This window comes from Channa argus, chromosome 1 (genome assembly GCF_033026475.1).
Source record: "Channa argus isolate prfri chromosome 1, Channa argus male v1.0, whole genome shotgun sequence".
Lineage (NCBI taxonomy): Eukaryota > Metazoa > Chordata > Actinopteri > Anabantiformes > Channidae > Channa > Channa argus.
This window is the reverse complement of record NC_090197.1, coordinates 7,205,788-7,223,457: the sequence shown is the minus strand read 5'-3', so window position 1 is coordinate 7,223,457 and position 17,670 is coordinate 7,205,788. Positions and strand designations below refer to the sequence as shown.

General features: G+C 38.7%; 2 protein-coding genes across 5 annotated transcripts in view; both read left to right on the top strand.

Annotated features, from left to right (window-relative positions):
- The window catches only part of LOC137101179 (major histocompatibility complex class I-related gene protein-like), a 41,134-nt gene extending 30,479 nt beyond the window's left edge, over window positions 1-10,655 (top strand). For 2 of the 4 annotated variants that reach the window (XM_067479295.1, XM_067479322.1), the window contains exons 3-7: window positions 1,800-2,078; window positions 2,500-2,796; window positions 6,377-6,478; window positions 7,138-7,209; window positions 7,898-10,655. In XM_067479295.1, coding sequence (XP_067335396.1) covers window positions 1,800-2,078; window positions 2,500-2,796; window positions 6,377-6,478; window positions 7,138-7,184 — 725 coding nt within the window. In that variant the 3' untranslated portion in view covers window positions 7,185-7,209; window positions 7,898-10,655. The remainder of the gene's footprint in view (window positions 1-1,799; window positions 2,079-2,499; window positions 2,797-6,376; window positions 6,479-7,137; window positions 7,210-7,897) is intronic. The other 2 variants (XM_067479305.1, XM_067479332.1) reach the window with 1 other exon arrangement.
- Window positions 10,656-12,243: 1,588 nt separating this feature from the next.
- Window positions 12,244-16,235, top strand: LOC137101286 (class I histocompatibility antigen, F10 alpha chain-like). Its single transcript, XM_067479514.1, has 5 exons — window positions 12,244-12,556; window positions 13,918-14,184; window positions 14,488-14,766; window positions 15,000-15,302; window positions 15,405-16,235. Exons 1-5 carry the CDS (start codon window positions 12,505-12,507, stop codon window positions 15,530-15,532), a joined length of 1,029 nt encoding a protein of 342 aa, XP_067335615.1. The 5' UTR covers window positions 12,244-12,504; the 3' UTR covers window positions 15,533-16,235.
- Window positions 16,236-17,670: the final 1,435 nt, after the last annotated feature.

The following is a 17,670-nucleotide window of genomic DNA, read 5'->3' as shown; positions in this document are numbered from 1 at the left end:
ATCCACCACTGGATGTAGGTCAATTAAATAATCTGACTTTGAATAAAAAATATTTTGAAAATAGCATTTTGATTATGGACGTGAAAAAGAATAAACTGATTTTCTAAATGTAATCTCATACCCCAAAGTCATTAATGTTTTTCAAATAAAACTGTATCTCTGGCCTCCACAACGAGAGAATGCTGCTGCTCACCACTGGGGGGAAGCACTTAACCACATTTAATCAGTCGAACATGAATGAAGCCACAGTTGTTGATATCAGATACTGTTGTTTTTATGATAAATTATGGTGCATCATTATAAGATTATGCTTTTTGATCTCTGGGGAGAAATTCGCAAACTCCTCAATAGTTGGCCAATACATAAATAAAATCAGCTACAACATATCAGCTACAACATGTAGCTATTATAATCTAATATTCACATTTTCTGAATATGATTCATGGGTAGTCTTACTTTTGTTACTGCATTTTACTGGTTAAAGGCAACTTTCTTTTTCACTTTAAAAAAAATCTTAAGTCTTTCTAAGAATTTGTAACATTGCTCGTGCGTAGTTTCCACCCATCACTACATTTTTGTCTCTAGGTGAAAACTTCCTCTTAGAATATTTATATGCAGATCTCTTCTCATGGACTAACCCAACAAAATGTGCAGCATGTTAACCTACCAAGGATAAACTCAGCTTAGAGTAGTTTTACTTTCGTTAATAACCTCAACCTCAATGTTGGAATATTGTGTTAGAGCGGATGTTGATCCTCCAGAGGCTGATGATCCGGGTCCAGGATCCTCTTCAGAAACCTCCATTTAACTTAGTGACAAAGCCACAGTCTGTTGGAATAAACAGGAAACATTTGGCTACAATGAACTAAAGTCTTTCTGAGCATTAATCAGAACCGTTTGATGTCACACAGGTCAGATTGAAGAGAAACCAGCTTCACTCCACACACACACAAACCTCCTGAAACACACACGTCTGGATTTCAGCAGCTGCAGTCGACACACGTTAAAGTCAAACACAACCAGCAACACAATGCACATCATCATTTTAGCTGAGTCGTGGCTTCAATAATGCAACACTTTGTACACAGATAATAATAAAAACACAGACAAACAACAAACTAACTGGAAATGTGACGTTAGTTTACAGACTAACCTGGTTTTACAGCTCAGTCACAAATGAGATGAACAGGAGAGAAGGACTGAGATTAACTGACGGGAAGTGAATTAATGAGGCTGGAATTAAATTTCTGAAAATATATATTTTTTAAGTAAATCTGATTTTAAGATTCACATGAGCAGATGCCAGCGTCTGCATCCCAAGTTACTTCTAAACGTTTCGTCTTAGTTCGTCCCACTAAACATGAACTGAGGGAAAAGACGTGAGGAGAGAGGAGCAGTGGAAAAACAATTAATCATGTAACAGAAATAAATACTACTGATAATCAGATAATCACCTTTTACCAAGAAAACGTCCTAAATATTGGTTCCTTTTTAATTTGATAGAATAGATTTACTATTAAAATTAATATTTTAGACTGAAGTGTTTAAATTTGTGGTCTTGATGGATCAGTGTGTCTTTGTGGTAAAGACAGAATATGGACTGTTCTAGAATCTGAATCTTTGAAGCAGTCTCTTCCTCTCTGTGTCTATCTTGTCTATCAGCACTGTTCAGGTGACTGGATGTGATTTGTTCCCATAGAAGCTGTGACAGCAGAAGATGAACATCTTGTGTCTCTGTGGTAGATCTGTGACTATGCTGACATCACACTCTGGTTTACTGAAGACTGTTTCTCTCTCAGGTGTTCACATTGTCCAGGTGATGTTTGGCTGTGACTGGGATGATGACACTGATGAGGTCACTGCTTATCGTCAGTATAGTTATGATGGAGAAGACTTCATAGTATTTGACCTGAAGACAGAGACATGGATCGCTCCAAAACCAGAGGCTGTCATCACCAAAAACAAGTGGGATCATAGCAAAGCACTCCTAGAAAATAGGAAGAACTATCTCACCCAGATTTGTCCTGAGTGGGTGAAGAAGTATGTGAACTATGGGAGCAGGTCTCTGCTGAGAACAGGTAGAACCACATGAGAAGATGCAGTTTTATGAACACAACTATCCTCACACAGTTCCTCTGTTTCAAACCAACACTAACCAAAGTATAATTTACATATAACAATATACACTGACCCACTACGTGTATGTCTCACTTTATACACTTTTTCATTTCTCACATTTTCCCTCTCACCTCTCTACAACTTTCTGCCTCCTTCTTTTTACTGTTTCCTCTTTCACTCTTTATCACCTCTGTTCGCTACATTCTGTTTACATTCACTTTTTCTGGACACTTACGGTCCAGTTTTAAATCTCTCTCTCTCCCTAACACATTTCTTCTTGTCTTTTTTTCTTGTCTCCCCATATTACATTAAAAAGGAATCACAATATTAATATGCAGCAAATAATAAAGAAATGACAAATTGTTCTCTTCTCTCCTCCAGTTCGTCCCTCAGTGTCTCTCCTCCAGAAGTCTCCGTCCTCTCCAGTCAGCTGCCACGCTACAGGTTTCTACCCTGACAGAGCCACAATGTTCTGGAGGAAAGATGGACAGGAGCTTCATGAGGACATGGACCATGGAGAGATCCTCCCCAACCATGATGGAACCTTCCAGATGAGCATGAAATTGGACATTTCATCAGTCAAACTTGAAGACTGGAAGAGATACGACTGTGTGTTTCAACTCTCTGGTGTGAAGGACGACATCATCCAATTGGACAAATCAGTGATTAGGACCAGTGGTAGGTTTGAATAAGTTTTACGACACATTTAATTTGCTTTGATGATCCTGCTCTTCATGTGTTAAATGGTACTTTCTCTGTCTGTATGATTTTATTTTTTTGGTCAGTTTTTCACCCTGTTTTTTTAATTTGTAATTTAATAAGTCTAAATCAGTATGAAACAAAAGCTACACAAATAGGTAAAAGGTTTTTTTTAACTTTTTAGTTTATGGAATTCTTTAAAATGTGTTTCTTTAAAATGTGTTGTCCACAAAGACTTTTTTATGCAGCCTGTCCACGGTTTAATTTGATGAATACAGAACCATGTAGCAATGCAACACAAATTATTGTAAAACAAATGTAGCTTCTCCACTAATTTAACCACTACTTGGTTTTTGAAAATGTGTAGGGAGATGTTTTATGATAAATCTACTGTATTTACTGTATGTATGATTAAATCGGTCTGATAAATGCAACCGCAAGGGGGCACAAGCCAGTGTCTTCTTGTGCCAGTCCCAAGTCTGGATAAATGCAGAGGGTTGTGGCAGGAAGGGCATCCGACGTAAAACACATGCCAAATCAAACATGCGAATCGTGACAATGACTTCCATACTGGATCGGTCAGGGCCCGGGTTAACAACGACCGCCACCGGTGCTGTTGACCTACAGGGTACCGGTGGAAATTTGACTAATAGGAGGAAGGTGTGTTCGTAGGCAGAGAGAGATGAGGAAAGCTAAGAATGTAGGACTGACAGTAGGGACTTTGAATGTTGGGACTATGACAGGGAAGGATAGAGAATTGATTGACATGATGCAGAGAAGGAAGGTGGACATACTGTGTGTCCAGGAGACCAGTCGGAAAGGTAGCAAGGCTAGAAGCTTAGGAGCAGGGTTCAAGTTGTTCTACCATGGGTCAGATAGGAGGAGAAATGGAGTAGGAGTTATCCTGAAAGAGGATTTTGTGAGGAATGTTCTAGAGGTGATTAGAGTATAAGACAGGTTGATGAGTCTGAAGCTGGAAATTGGTGAGAGAGTTGTCATTGGTGCAGATTTCAATGGGCATGTAGGTGAAGGGAACAGAGGTGATGAGACTGTTATGGGCAGGTTTGGTCTTCAGGACAGGAACACAGAAGGACAGATGGTGGTAGACTTTGCAAAGAGGATGGAAATGGCTGTTGTGAACACTTTCTTCCAGAAGAGGCAGGAACATAGGGTGACGTACAAGAGCGGAGGTAGAAGCATTCAGGTGGACGACATCTTGTGTAGACGTTGTAATCTGAAAGAGATCAGTGACTATAAAGCATTGGTAGGGGAGAGTGTAGCCAGACAACACAGGATGGTGGTGTGTAAAATGATGCTGGTGGTGAGGAAGATGAAGAGGACAAAGGCAGAGCAGAGGACGAAGTGGTGGAAGTTGAAAAGGGAAGAATGTTGTGTAGTTTTCGGGGAGGAGCTGAGACAGAATCTGGGTGGTTTGGAGGTGCTTCCAGATGACTGGACTACTACAGCTAATTTGATCAGGGAGACAGGTAGGAGGGTACTCGGTGTGTCATCTGGAAAGAGGAAAGCGGACAAGGAGACTTGGTGGTGGAACGAGGAAGTTCAGGAGTGTATACAGAGAAAGAGGCTAGCTAAGAAGAAGTGGGACACTGAGAGGACTGAAGAGAGTAGACAGGAGTACAGGGAGATACAGCGTAAGGTGAAGATAGAGGTGGCAAAGGCCAAACAAAGAGCATATGAGGACTTGTATGTTAGGTTGGACACTAAAGAGGGAGAGGTGGATTTGGACAGGTTGGCCATACAAAGAGATAGAGATGGGAAGGATGTGCAGCAGGTTAGTGTGATTAAAGATAAGGATGGAAATGTATTGACAGGTGCCAGGAGTGTGATGGGAAGATGGAAGGAGAACTTTGAAGAGTTGATGAACGAGGAAAATGAAAGGGAACAAAGAGTAGAAGAGGTGACTGGTGTGGAGCAGGAAGTAGCAAAGATTAGTACGTGTGAAGTGAGGAGGGCGTTGAAGAGGATGAAGAGCGGAAAGGCAGTTGGTCCTGATGACAAACCTGTGGAGGTATGGAAGTGTCTAGGAAAAGTGGCAGTAGAGTTTCTGACTAGTTAATAGGATCTTGGAGAGTGAGAAGATGCTGAGGACTGGAGGCGAAGTGTACTGGTGCCCATTTTTAAAAACAAGGGAGATGTGCAGAGCTGTGGCAACTACAGAGGAATAAAGCTGATGAGCCAAACAATGAAGTTGTGGGAAAGAGTAGTGGAAGCTCGGCTAAGGGCAGAGGTGAACATTTGTGAGCAGCAATATGGTTTCATGCCTAGAAAGAGTACAACAGATGCAGTATTTGCTTTGATTATGCTGATGGAGAAGTACAGAGAAGTTCATAGGGAGTTGCATTGTGTCTTCGTAGATTTAGAGAAAGTGTATGACAGGGTGCAGAGAGAGGAGCTGTGGTATTGTATGAGGACGTCTGGAGCGGCAGAGAAGTATGTTAGAGTGGTGCAGGACATGTATGAGAGCTGTAAGACCGTGGTGAGGTGCTGTAGGTGTGACAGAGGAGTTCAAGGTGGAGGTGGGTCTGCATCAAGGATCAGCTCTGAGCCCCTTCTTGTTTGCTCTGGTGATGGACAGACTGACAGATGAGGTTAGACAGGAATCTCTATGGACTATGATGTTTGCAGATGACACTGTGATTTGTAGTGAGAGGAGAGAGCAGATGGAGGAAAGTCTAGAGAGGTGGAGGTCTGCTCTGAAAAACAGAGGAATGAAGCTTAGCCGCAGCAAGACAGAATACATGTGTGTGAATGAGAGGGACCCAGGGGGAACGGTGAGGTTACAGGGAGCAGAGGTGAAGAAGGTGCAGGACTTTAAGTACTTGGGGTCAACGGTTCAGAGCAACGGAGAGTGTGGAAAAGAGGTGAAGAGGCGAGTGCAGGCAGGTTGGAACGGGTGGAGAAAAGTGTCAGGTGTGTTGTGTGATAAAAGAGAATCAGCGAGAATGAAAGGAAAGATGTAGTCAGCTCATGTTAGATGTTTGGAGATAAAGTCAGAGAGGCCAGATTGAGGTGGTTTGGACATGTTCAGAGGAGAAACTGTGAATATATCGGTAGAAGGATGCTGAGGTTGGAGCTGCCAGGCAGGAGGTCTAGAGGAAGACCAAAGAGGAGATTTATGGATGTAGTGAGGGAGGACATGAAGTTAGCTGGTGTGAGAGAAGAGGATGCAGAGGACAGAGTTAGATGGAGGCACATGATTCGCTGTGGTGACACCTGAAAGGGAACAGCCCAAAGGAAAAGAAAGAAGAAGATGATTAAATCGGTCTGATACTGTATGCTGACACTTTAAAATAACTTAAATTGTCAGATGCTCATATTATTTTTACACATGGTACCAAACAAACTTATGGGAGAGAATTCAAAACAGACTTACACAAATAACAAAGGCTGATCAGGATTAACAATGATACATAATGTAATTACAGTATAAATACAGGACAAACAAACAAATATGGTCTGTGTGTCTCTATATTAGATTCTTCTCTTCTGAGCTGCTTCATCTGTACAGGATGTGATTTGATTCTTGTTTGTTCAACAGAAACATCCATGAACATGATCATCGCCATCGTTGCAGTAGTTGTTCTTGTCGTCCTCATTGGTCTGATTGGATTCATCATTTACAGAAAGAAGACGAGAGCTGGTGAGAGATGAAAACACAAACACAGTCATGAATGTTAATTGTGCTGTTAATTTACTGTTATTATCATTATTATCATCATCATCATCACATCTTTACATCCAACTTTTTGACCATTATTATTTATTACTTTGCATTGCACATCATGACACTTCATTCATTGCATACTAGATTTTTGTTTTTTTGCATGTTGATTTTTAAATTTTTATTAAAGTTCTTTCTCTCATGCTTTTTCAGCAACATTTGTGACAAGTGTTCTTCCATCTTAATGAAGTTATTTGAATCTTGAATCTTTAAATCTTGAATTATTACAAAGTGAAACTACAAAATCTGTTTATCATACACTATAAGCTGGAAGGGTTGTTTTAAAAAAAAACAGTAATGTGCAGGTAGGAGCCAAACAATTCACTAGATTAAGTCCGTATAGAGGAGACGACCATCACAGTAAAGAAAGTAACGAGCTTTGGCATTTTCAACTGTAACAACTGAAATAATTTGTTTGTTTTTTTTGTTTGTTTGTTTTTGTCTTTTTATTTCCGCCAAACATCAAAGTTTCATTTTCTTTCCTCAGACCAGACATGCAATCTGTTCTTTACACATTTCTGGATTGGAAATGTTTCAGTGTTAGGATCTGAAGTAACACTGTGTTTCTGATTTAACAGCTGTCAGCAGCATTGATTCCATGGAACAACTCAAACCAACAAACTAAAGAACAAACTCCAACCCTGAAAACTGTGAGTTACTTGATGTGGTGAACAAAACTGCATGAAACTATATAAAAAGAACCTTGAGATAACAATTATTTTGTTGATAGACCAGTTAACTGAAACAGGGGCACAGGAACAAAGACTCGAGTTTACTGGGGAGAATTACAAATCTGTCCTAGACATTCAGCACATACACAAAATATAGACATCAGTAAAAAAAAAAAAAAAAAATCCAATTGTGTAAATATTCTGCTTGTATATTTCCTTAAAACTTATAAAAGATAAAGACTTTCTTTGATTCTCATTAGGCCTAAAGGCAAAGTAATTTATGTCTTTGAGTTTTTTCCTCTCTCCTCTTAAGAGTACGTTGGAATTTTTTTTAATTACACTGAATCTTTTGGTTTGTTTTCCATTTTTTTAATTATAGCTGAGATTTAAAATAGAAATGTTTTAAAAAATTATTTTCTGTTAATATTTAGGTGCAAGGGATGTTTTTGCTCTGGTTATGTGAGTATTTAGAAATTCAAGAGACTTCCTCTAAATAACTTTATGTGTTGGATTAAATAGTTGGATAAAGTCAAATGAAGTTGCACTGTTTTTTTATGTTTACAATATTTGACAGTTTTTCTATTTATTCTGTGTATATTTATCAGAGTGAATAAAACTTTTTGTTTTATTTGTTTTTAACAGATTTGACTGTTTCTCTAATCCTCAGGCAGCTCACTCAGCTCCAGCATCCCATCTGCCCGGACCCCTCTCTTTAGTTCAGTCCCCCCTTCTCCTAACCACCTATCTCAGTGGTCCAGAGATCAGCTCCAGAGTCCTCAAGGCCTGTGCAGACCTGCTGTGTAACTTCTCCTTCAACTCTGTATAACCATCACATTTTAAGACAAATCGGTCGTCTAGACTACGTCAGCAACAGATCACAGTACGTGAGAGCACAGGGCTGTGGGGTTAATCTTTGACGGAGCAGAGGATGAATACAGTCCTGTCACTTTGGATAAAAGTGCTATATTAGCAGAGTATTTACCATTTACCGTGGATTAGACCAAAGAGTGATGGACTTGTGCAGGAACATATATGCAGCTAGAGCAGTTAACATCCAGAGAGTGGACATGACATACAAATACTATTTTTACTTCAAAAGTCAGCTCTACTGAAGATTAAAAAGGCCTTACTTAATATTAGTCTGAGATGTTTTTTTATTTAAAAACCAGTGAACAATATTGTAATGAAATTAAAGACATTTCTTGTAATTCTTAAACCATATCACAGTCTTTGTTACAACCTCCAGCTTTAAGTGGACGACTTTCTATGTTAGAACCAGTGTGGTGCCTGGACCATATTTGTATTTCATTTTCCTAAAGAGATATACTGCGTTAAACTTTGTTGTTTTACAAAATGAATCAGATTATGTTGGTATTTGTAAAATCCTCCACAAAAAATGTAAAAACAAGTGAGATTTTCCTTTGGTGCTGCACTTATACAGGGATACATTTTGATGAAAGAGGGGGAATTACATCATAAATATAATAACGTTTTTGCTTTGCTTCACCCATTTTCACACTTTTAAAATAGTTTGCATTGTGTATATGCTGTGGGGTCACAGATGAACAATCTGATTGACTGTAAGTGTTTTGTTTTAAAAGTATTAAGTCATAAATTAAACAGCTAAAGGGTTAGAACATAAAAACTTAATGCTTAATCAAACATTCAGAGACTAAAGATATTAACTACTGAATAAAATGTAAATTGTACACATGTTCGACACAACTGTAAAACTTTTTAAAGTCTCTTCTTCTAAGAATCAGTCCAGAGAGCAGATGTTGAATAAAGTCACACTCCTACCTGCTGTCTTTAAACTCTGATGTTGTCCACTCCTTGTCTGGTGATTGTTACGCCCCTGTCTAGGGGCTGACAAACACTGTGGCATGAGGCCCAACAATCCAATAATCCAAATATCCAGAATAATTACTTCTAATAAAACCCTTCCAATGTTTGCACCACTCAAAAAACTTTGGAGGCCAAGGCCAGGAAACAGGTGCTGTGGCCAGAGAAGCCAGTGTGGCTGGTGGGAATCATACTTTTTAAACTTCAGGAAGTGTAGGATGGACCAATCAGCTTCCGGTACTGCCCCCAATCAGCCAATCAGACAGGGCATCTATAACTCAGACACACAGATCCACACAACAAGAAAAACACTCACTCTCATTCAAAAACATTCCCACAAACTATAACTTAAAAGGAACAACAACTTTCTATGATAACTAAATATGGTCAGGATTCATCAGGGCTAAGCAAAAGTAGGAACAGTTCATCAGAAGTGTTAAGTCACAAGGATTTTCAAAACATTCCATCATCATGTTCCTAAAATTATGTTCAGTTCAATTCAATAGTAAAGATGTGTAGAAAAAAAAGGCACCCAACAAATCCCCCATGAGCAAGTACTAGGCAACAGTGGGGAGGAAAAACTCCCTCCTCTCAAAAACAAAAAACTCTCAAAAAGGGAGTTTTTCCTCTCCACTGTTGCCTAGAGCGTGTTCAAGGGGATTTGTTGGGTTGCTTCTACATACTTGTGTACTCTGGACTTTATTCTGTAAAGGGCCGTGATATAACTTTGTTGTAAATTGGCACTATATAAATAAAATTGAATTGAATTGCTGCCGGTGTGTCGTTGTTCTCTGTGATGGTGAATAAATGATCTGTCATCTGTACAGCTGTTTGATGGATATAGGACAGTGGTGAAGTCTGGGACTCGAGGACCACAGCCCTGCATGTTGTCCAGCTACTCCTGAACTACCCAGGGCTGATTATCTGGATCAGGTGTCAGAAACTGGAAGGTTGGACATTTGGTGAGCATCAGCAGCTCTTCTCCTGGGGTCTTCAGAAACCCCCTTTGTATGAACCATGACACACTTTCTCAAACCTGTGTTGCCAAGATCAGACTTTGATAGTCAGGTAGTGAAAGAACCAACTTTCTCTGCTATTATAAGACGCATCTGATTGTCACTACATGGAGTCAAACACTTGACTGAAATTTCCTCCTCAAATGAACTGATGCACAATAAATAAATGGATAAGTGTAATGTTTGGTCTCATTTGTTTAGTTACGTTCCCTTCATCAAGTTTTACGCCCTGTGTGTGAATCTGATCATGTTGTGGGTCGAATTCATGCAGAAATAGAGAAAATTTAAAGGCTTCACAAACTTTGCAGCCTCACTGTATTTAATACTGTAAATCTAACCTTAAATTATGTTTCTATAACATGGCTTTTGCCATAAATTTCTTTTGTATTGTCTGTCTTTTGAATGTTTTCTCAAAGCTTTTCATATCATCCTATGCATTTGATATTTTTCTTTGAGATCTGCTCTGTCAGACAGTTGGTGCTGTAGTGATTGTGGAAAATCTCCCATCTTACTAAAACATGCACAGATTAGAAATATATTAATAAATCAAATGCTTCAGAAAACCCAGTGAAAAATCATCCATTGGTTTTTTTGTTTATTTGAGATTCATAGTTGTTTTCTGTGTGTGGACTTACTTCAGTGACCTGACCTCAACCTTACTGAACATTTGTATTATTCAATATTATGATATTCTGACATTCATGTATATTTTTAAAGGATTCAACTCAACTGAAATTGTTAACCAAACATGTTTGTAATGAAATAAATCTAAAAAATAAGTATTTTCACTAGTGACTTTTAGAGCCACTGTTCCTTTTAAAATGCTCTTGTTTACAAAGCAGGAATTAAATGTGCTGCTGTATTTGTTCACTGCTGTATAAAAACCTTCAGTCTTAATACAGAAGAAGGTCAAATAAGCTCTCAGAGTCTCAACGTATTATACAAACGTCTTGTGTTTAAGCAGTTTTGAGCTCCACGTCCACATCAGTTGATCTGATGTTGAGTTTATTGACTGAATCTTCCTGCTCTTTTTAGAGATCTCAGCTTTTTCTTTCGTAAAGTTTCTGAACAAAGTAAATTATTTAATGTCTTAACATTTGTGCCAAAGGCAAATGAACTGATATAGTAGTTTAAACACAATATAAACACATTTACTATGAATTGATAAACTGTTTTTCTGACTCTTATTTTATATTTACATGATACTAATCTGTTAAATAACTTGCTGATTCATGCACTTTAACTAGAGCTTTGAACCACTGGAGGGAGCACGCTATCACGTTTATTCAGTGCAATATGAGTGAAACCACAACTGGCCCTTAGTTGTTGTCAGTTACTATGCAACAAAAGAAGAAAATAAGACTTTACTGCAGCCTCACAAAGTCTACAGGATCTGATCTGTAGCCCACAGTGACCTTTGACATCACAGATGTTTTTATCCAAAGTAACTTAAAAGTGAGGTACAAATGAAGCAAATAGCTGCAGTTTACAACACATCAATCTGCAAAATATTATACAATGTGAGCAATAAGTTAGAATACTGCTTGTCTGCATGTCTCTCCACCCTCTGACACAGACTAAAATAAACAGATTCTACTTTCACTTTCATTTATAACCTCAGTTTGTCAGTTTAACCCAGATTTAAGTGACGTCATGTTCACACTAAATTCCCATTGGCTCAGACTGAGGCTGATGACATTTCCTGTTTTCCCTTCAGTTCAGACATGCTCCAGTTATTGCTGGGAAGTTCTAGTGTTCCCCCGTCTGTACGGACCAGATCGAGACCCCTAATGTATCAGTACCTCAGGTTTTCTGGCACAGCTTCAGTGATTTCAGATCATTTCAGACACACTAACATCATATGTGTTGTTTCCACTTTGTTACTGTATGTTTCCCTTCACAATAACCTGAATCACACCCGATCCTGCCCTTAACCACAGAGAGGGGGCGCTATGAGAACCGCAATTCTAAAGGAGGGAAGCACAATCTGAGAGCTGAGAACAAACCCTGACACAAGCCAAGACCTGTGTGTAGTGGAAATGCCAATAAATACTAGTTGGTTCTAGCTGGTTAACCTTGGTCAGTTTTGCTGAACAGCAGCAGTGAGTCTCTCCAGAGTCTGACTCCACTGTCTGACTTTGGGAAATGGTGAGACCTGAATGTCCTACTGGGTTTGTGTGGTGTTCTTCAGCATATGGAGCAGGCTGAGGGTCCATGTAAAGCTCCTGTTTGTATTGATCATTTACTGGAGGGAGTGTATCAGTAATGTAATCCATTCAAATCAAACTCTCCAAAGTACCAATAGAAAAGATCAGTTCGTTCATTTTGGGGCAGCGCAAACTCGAGGGGTCTCTCTCTCTGAGCTAAAGAACAGTTTCATTTTAGGAGAATCACAGATTTAAATCAACAGGTCGTGATGAAGACCATGATTCTTCTGATTCTCCTTGGAATACAGGGCACAGCTGCAGGTGAGTTAAACACTGTGCACAAAGTAAATAGAGGTAAACAAGAAAAAAATACTTATGAAGGGTTTTAACAGTTTTCCTGATGTTTAGTTCCAGGACTTACAACAGTGTTTTGAAGTTCATGTTAAATCTTGTTTAATAATAATGTATTTTTACTAATCTTGATGTTTTTGGCAGGAAGTGAAGCTCATATTCTGTATAAACAGCTTTTAAAAATTGTGGGTGTTTTTTTCTTCTTACATTTGCAACTTGAACACATCATTGAATAATAACAAAGTGAAAACATAATGTAAAAAGATGCTAATTAATTATAAATCAAACAGAAATCTCTGATTTACATAAGTATTCAGACACTTTCCTGTAGCAGTCCAGTGTTGGTCAGGTTTAATCTGTTTGCCTTGAGTTTTCTAGACATGAATCTACAGTAGAACGTCTCGAACGTGTTGCAAACTGAATAGTTTGGAAAAGCACAGACCTGTAACACTGTATAATTCACACATAAGTCCACAGAACTGTCTGTAGACGTCCATGTTAACATTTTGTACTGAGGCACATATCAGGACAAGGCCAGAAAAACTGTTTCTAAAGCTCCGAGTGTCCCCAGGAGCATGATGGACTCAATACTGTGTCAGTCCAAACTGAGTGACCAGCCAATGAGGGATTTGGTCAGGGAGGTGACCAGGAACCCAAACGTCACTTTAACAAGGCTACAGAAGTTCACTCCAGACAAGAAAGAACCTGCAGAAGGATGAACATCTCAATTAGACTCCATGAATCAGACCTTCATTGATCAGACAGAAATTTGTCAAGCAACACTGAAAGGACTTTAAGACCATGAGGACAAAGATTCTGTGGTCTGATGAGACTGATCCAAAGTAGGTGTGAATACTTTTGTAAACGAGGTTTTTCACTTTTCTATTTTTTATTCATTTGCAAAATATTTGACAATCATGTTTTTGCTGAGTAAATAATGGATTACAATGTTTCGATTATTGGGGATAAATAGTGTTTTTTTCCATTTTAAACTTTTTTCTACATTTCTTCCAGAATTCTTTCTGTGCTGACTGTATCTGGGACAAAAACATTTTGACAAGCATTAAGAGTGGACTCAGTACGTCTGCTAACTGATAACACACGTGTTTAAAGATCTATCACCTGTTTTTAGAATCTGCAAAAGACATGATGAGAAAAGTACATAAAAGCATGAGTGAACTATTGGATTCATTTGATATTTTTATGTCCAAATCCACATTTTATAAGACATGGTCATCATATGAAAGAGAGCAAGGAAAGAATTTTACGTTAGTCTGGTTCTGACTGAATAACATAGAGGAAATTAACAGTGTTCAGTGGTTTTCTTACAGTGACTCACTCTCTGAAGTATTTCTACACTGGCTCGTCACAAGTCCCAGACCTCCCAGACTATGTGTCTGTTGGTTTGGTCGATGGAGTTCAGATAAGTCACTGTGACAGCAGCACCGGCAGGAACGTCCCCAAACAGGACTGGATGGACAAAGTCACGGCAGGTGATCCACAGTACTGGCAGCGTCAGACTGACATCTGTGTGAGCAACAGGCCGGTGTTGAAAGCAAACATTGAAATCGCAAAGCAACGCTTCAACCAAACTGGAGGTTTGTCATTGTATATAGAAACAGGATGAAAACATGTATATTTTCATTTTTAAGATTTACTAATAATGTAAATGCCAAGTGATTATATACTGTAAATTCCTGCATGTTGTTCACAGACAATTCAAAAGTGGCTAAAGTTTGCACAGACTCCATGTGTTGCTGCTTATATTATCTCGTGATGCTCTGCTGGACCTGTATCACTGCTTTCTTCAGCTCATGCATGTTTGGGGAGTTAGTCCCCTCCAGTTGTCTATACAGTATAAATGTCCTGTGATCTGTGAGGTGTCTGTGTCTGTCTCTCAGGTGTCCACATTGTCCAGTATATGTACGGCTGTGAATGGGACGATGAGACTGATGAGCTGAATGGGTTTGACCTAGTTGGTTACGATGGAGAAGACTTCATAGTATTTGACATAAGGACAGAGACATGGATCGCTCCAACACCACAGGCCGTCATCACCAAACACAAGTGGGATCATGACAGAGCAAACACAGCACAGCTGAAGAACTATCTCACCCAGATTTGTCCTGAGTGGCTGAAGAAGTATGTGAGCTATGGGAGGAGCTCTCTGCTGAGAACAGGTGGACTCACATGACCTGATGTAGTTTAATGGACACAAACACAAACATGACAATAAACAAGAACCAACGCAACAACTTTCTGTTTACACTATTTTTTTAATTTTCTGTCATTTTGATTTCTCTGTCTCTCTTTTTCTCCCTTTTGTCCATTTTCTTTAATTCTCTTACATCAAATTTTAACAGGTCTTTTTGTGTAAATATGACATTTCATATGTCTTCTCTCTCTTCTCTAGTTCTCCCCTCAGTGTCTCTTCTCCAGAAGTCTCCGTCCTCTCCAGTCAGCTGCCACGCTACAGGTTTCTACCCTGACAGAGCCACAATGTTCTGGAGGAAAGATGGACAGGAGCTTCATGAGGACGTGGACCATGGAGAGATCCTCCCCAACCATGATGGAACCTTCCAGATGAGAGTTGATCTGGACATTTCATCAGTCAAACCTGAAGACTGGAGGAGATACGACTGTGTGTTTCAGCTCTCTGGCGTGAGGGACGACATCATCACCACACTGGACAAAGCTGTGATCAGGACCAATGGAGGTGGAAAACACACAAACAGGATTTAGTTCTGGTTGGTAAAAAATGTTCTTCTCCTCTCACCTGCTTCATCTGTACAGACTGTGATGTTTTTTTACTTGTCAGCAGAAACTCCCACCGACACAAAGGCGTCATTCCTGGAGTGGCTGATGTCTCTCATTCGCTCGTCAGACACACAGACAAAGGGAAACTGCGTGGTGCATTCCAAGCATACACTGATAATAAATTTTTAATTGATTCTTTTACTTTTGCTAAAGTGAAACAAGTGACAACACGACCACAGCTTAATGATGAGAGCTAGACGTTTGTATGGAAAGAAATACTGTAAGATCTGAACGGGTGAAAGACAGTCATCACTTTTACTGAACAGTGGAGGCGATTGTCACTGGAAGAAATTGGGATCAAATCCTTTTACCCTGAATTAGTGTTTTCTTGTTTCAAAAATAAAAGAAATTTGTCTAAATCACTATGACCTGTATGAAACATTATTATTTTGTGTTTGAGGAACAAACATTCTGTCCATGACCAATGCACCAAAATACTTCCTGTTACACAATACGTGTTAATCATTTCCTTCACTGATTATTGTATATGTTGATACTTAATGATCTCAAATTGACACAGATATTGAGCCATTTGAAGTATTTCTTTGTATTTGTGTTCCATTTTTAAACATTTGCATGTCGTTGTCACAGTTTTAACATTTTTATCATTTTACAATTCTCGCTCATCATGTGTGTGTTGATTATTACTCAACCTTGATTGGATTTAAAATATTAATTGGCTCTTTGTTGATTGATTAATTGAGAATTTTGTGTTAATCAGTTGGTTATTTAGCTCACAGATGATGTTATGTGTGCATTTAACATTTGTATTGATGTTTTAAAAACACGTATATATTTTTGATGTTTAATAAAATCATTGCAGATTCTTTAAGTTGGTTGTTTTGTGTGGTTCTTGATCATTGTCATCATCATCATCATCATCAATGCTGAAGAACTTTTTCATGACTGCTTGTAAAACACAGTGTTAATTATACAGGTTTAATCATCACTGTTATGAATAAATGAATTGAAAAACCCCTAAAAAACACACAGACACACACTCTGACCTCCGTGACTTCATATGAGACATGAACTGTGAACAGCTGCTGTCAGACAAAGCTGCTTTAAACTATGTGGAAAATAATATTGTAGCTGTAAAGAAAATGCAATCACATTTATGGGATGTTTGATTGTAACATGAAAAATCAGGTCTATTGTGTTGGTGTATATTTGCAGCAAACTGTACTAATCCTATGATAATTTTTTTACTTGATGTATGTATTTTTATTTTTTTATTTATTGATCAATCTGCTACAGTTAGTTTTAGCACCTGATTGTGACTTAGTTTCATTCTTGACTTTCTGATGACATATATAGCTGCACTGAAGTGCTTTATATAAAGAGGTGCTTGTAATGTTTTGGCCCCCAAATTCAGGGTGGCCAAACCTTTGACCCTTACAGACCATGTAGTAGATGATGATGATGATGGCTTAGAATCATGAGGTCGATTTAAAAAGGGAAATCAGGGGATATAATGTACAAAGTCAAAACTCATTTGCAAAATCAATGGAGGTCATAGTTTAAATATATTATAACAACATTTAATAAATATTGATAAACTGCTCTCCTAACTCTTATTTCAGAATCAGATGACACTGTGGACACTAATCAGTTAAACACCACACTTGGCCCTTTGTTGTTGTCACTTCCACAGCAGAACAGGAATGAGACATTACTGTAGCTGAGCTGTAGCTCACAGTGACCTTTGACCTCACAGAAAATTCAGACATGTACATGTAATCGTTTTGCAGATGTTTTTATCCAAAGCAACTTACAAGTGAGATACACATGAAGCAAATGGCTGCACATTACAACACATCAGCCCATAAAATATTTTACATGTTGAGCAACAAATTATAATACTGCTTCAATATGTGGACAAAGTTTAGAAAACAAAGTTTGCATATCTCCCCACCCTCTGAAACAGACTAAAGTAAACCGATTTTTCACTTTCATTATTCATTCTCAGTTTGTCAGTTTAACGCAAATTTTAGTGACGTCATGTTCACACTTGATTCCCATTGGTTCAGACTGAGGCTGATAACAGATCTTTCTGTTTTCAAATCTGATTCTACCCTTAACCACAGAGGGGCGGGGGGCGCTATGAGGACCCTCTTCTTTTCTCATAGACTAACCCAACAAAATGTGCAGCATGTTAAGCTGCCTATAGGCTAAACTCAGCTAAGAGCAGTGTTCAGCTCAGATTTACATGACGCTGTGTTCTCCTTCAATGCGTATTGGTTCAGATGAAGCATCATGTTGACGCT

Coding starts and splice junctions, on each gene's coding strand:
- LOC137101286 (XM_067479514.1), top strand. CDS start 12,505: ATGAAGACCATGATTCTTCTGATTCTCCTTGGAATACAGGGCACAGCT. Junction 14,185..14,487: donor ACGCTTCAACCAAACTGGAG/GTTTGTCATTGT, acceptor TCTGTCTCTCAG/GTGTCCACATTGTCCAGTAT. Junction 14,767..14,999: donor GAGCTCTCTGCTGAGAACAG/GTGGACTCACAT, acceptor TCTCTTCTCTAG/TTCTCCCCTCAGTGTCTCTT.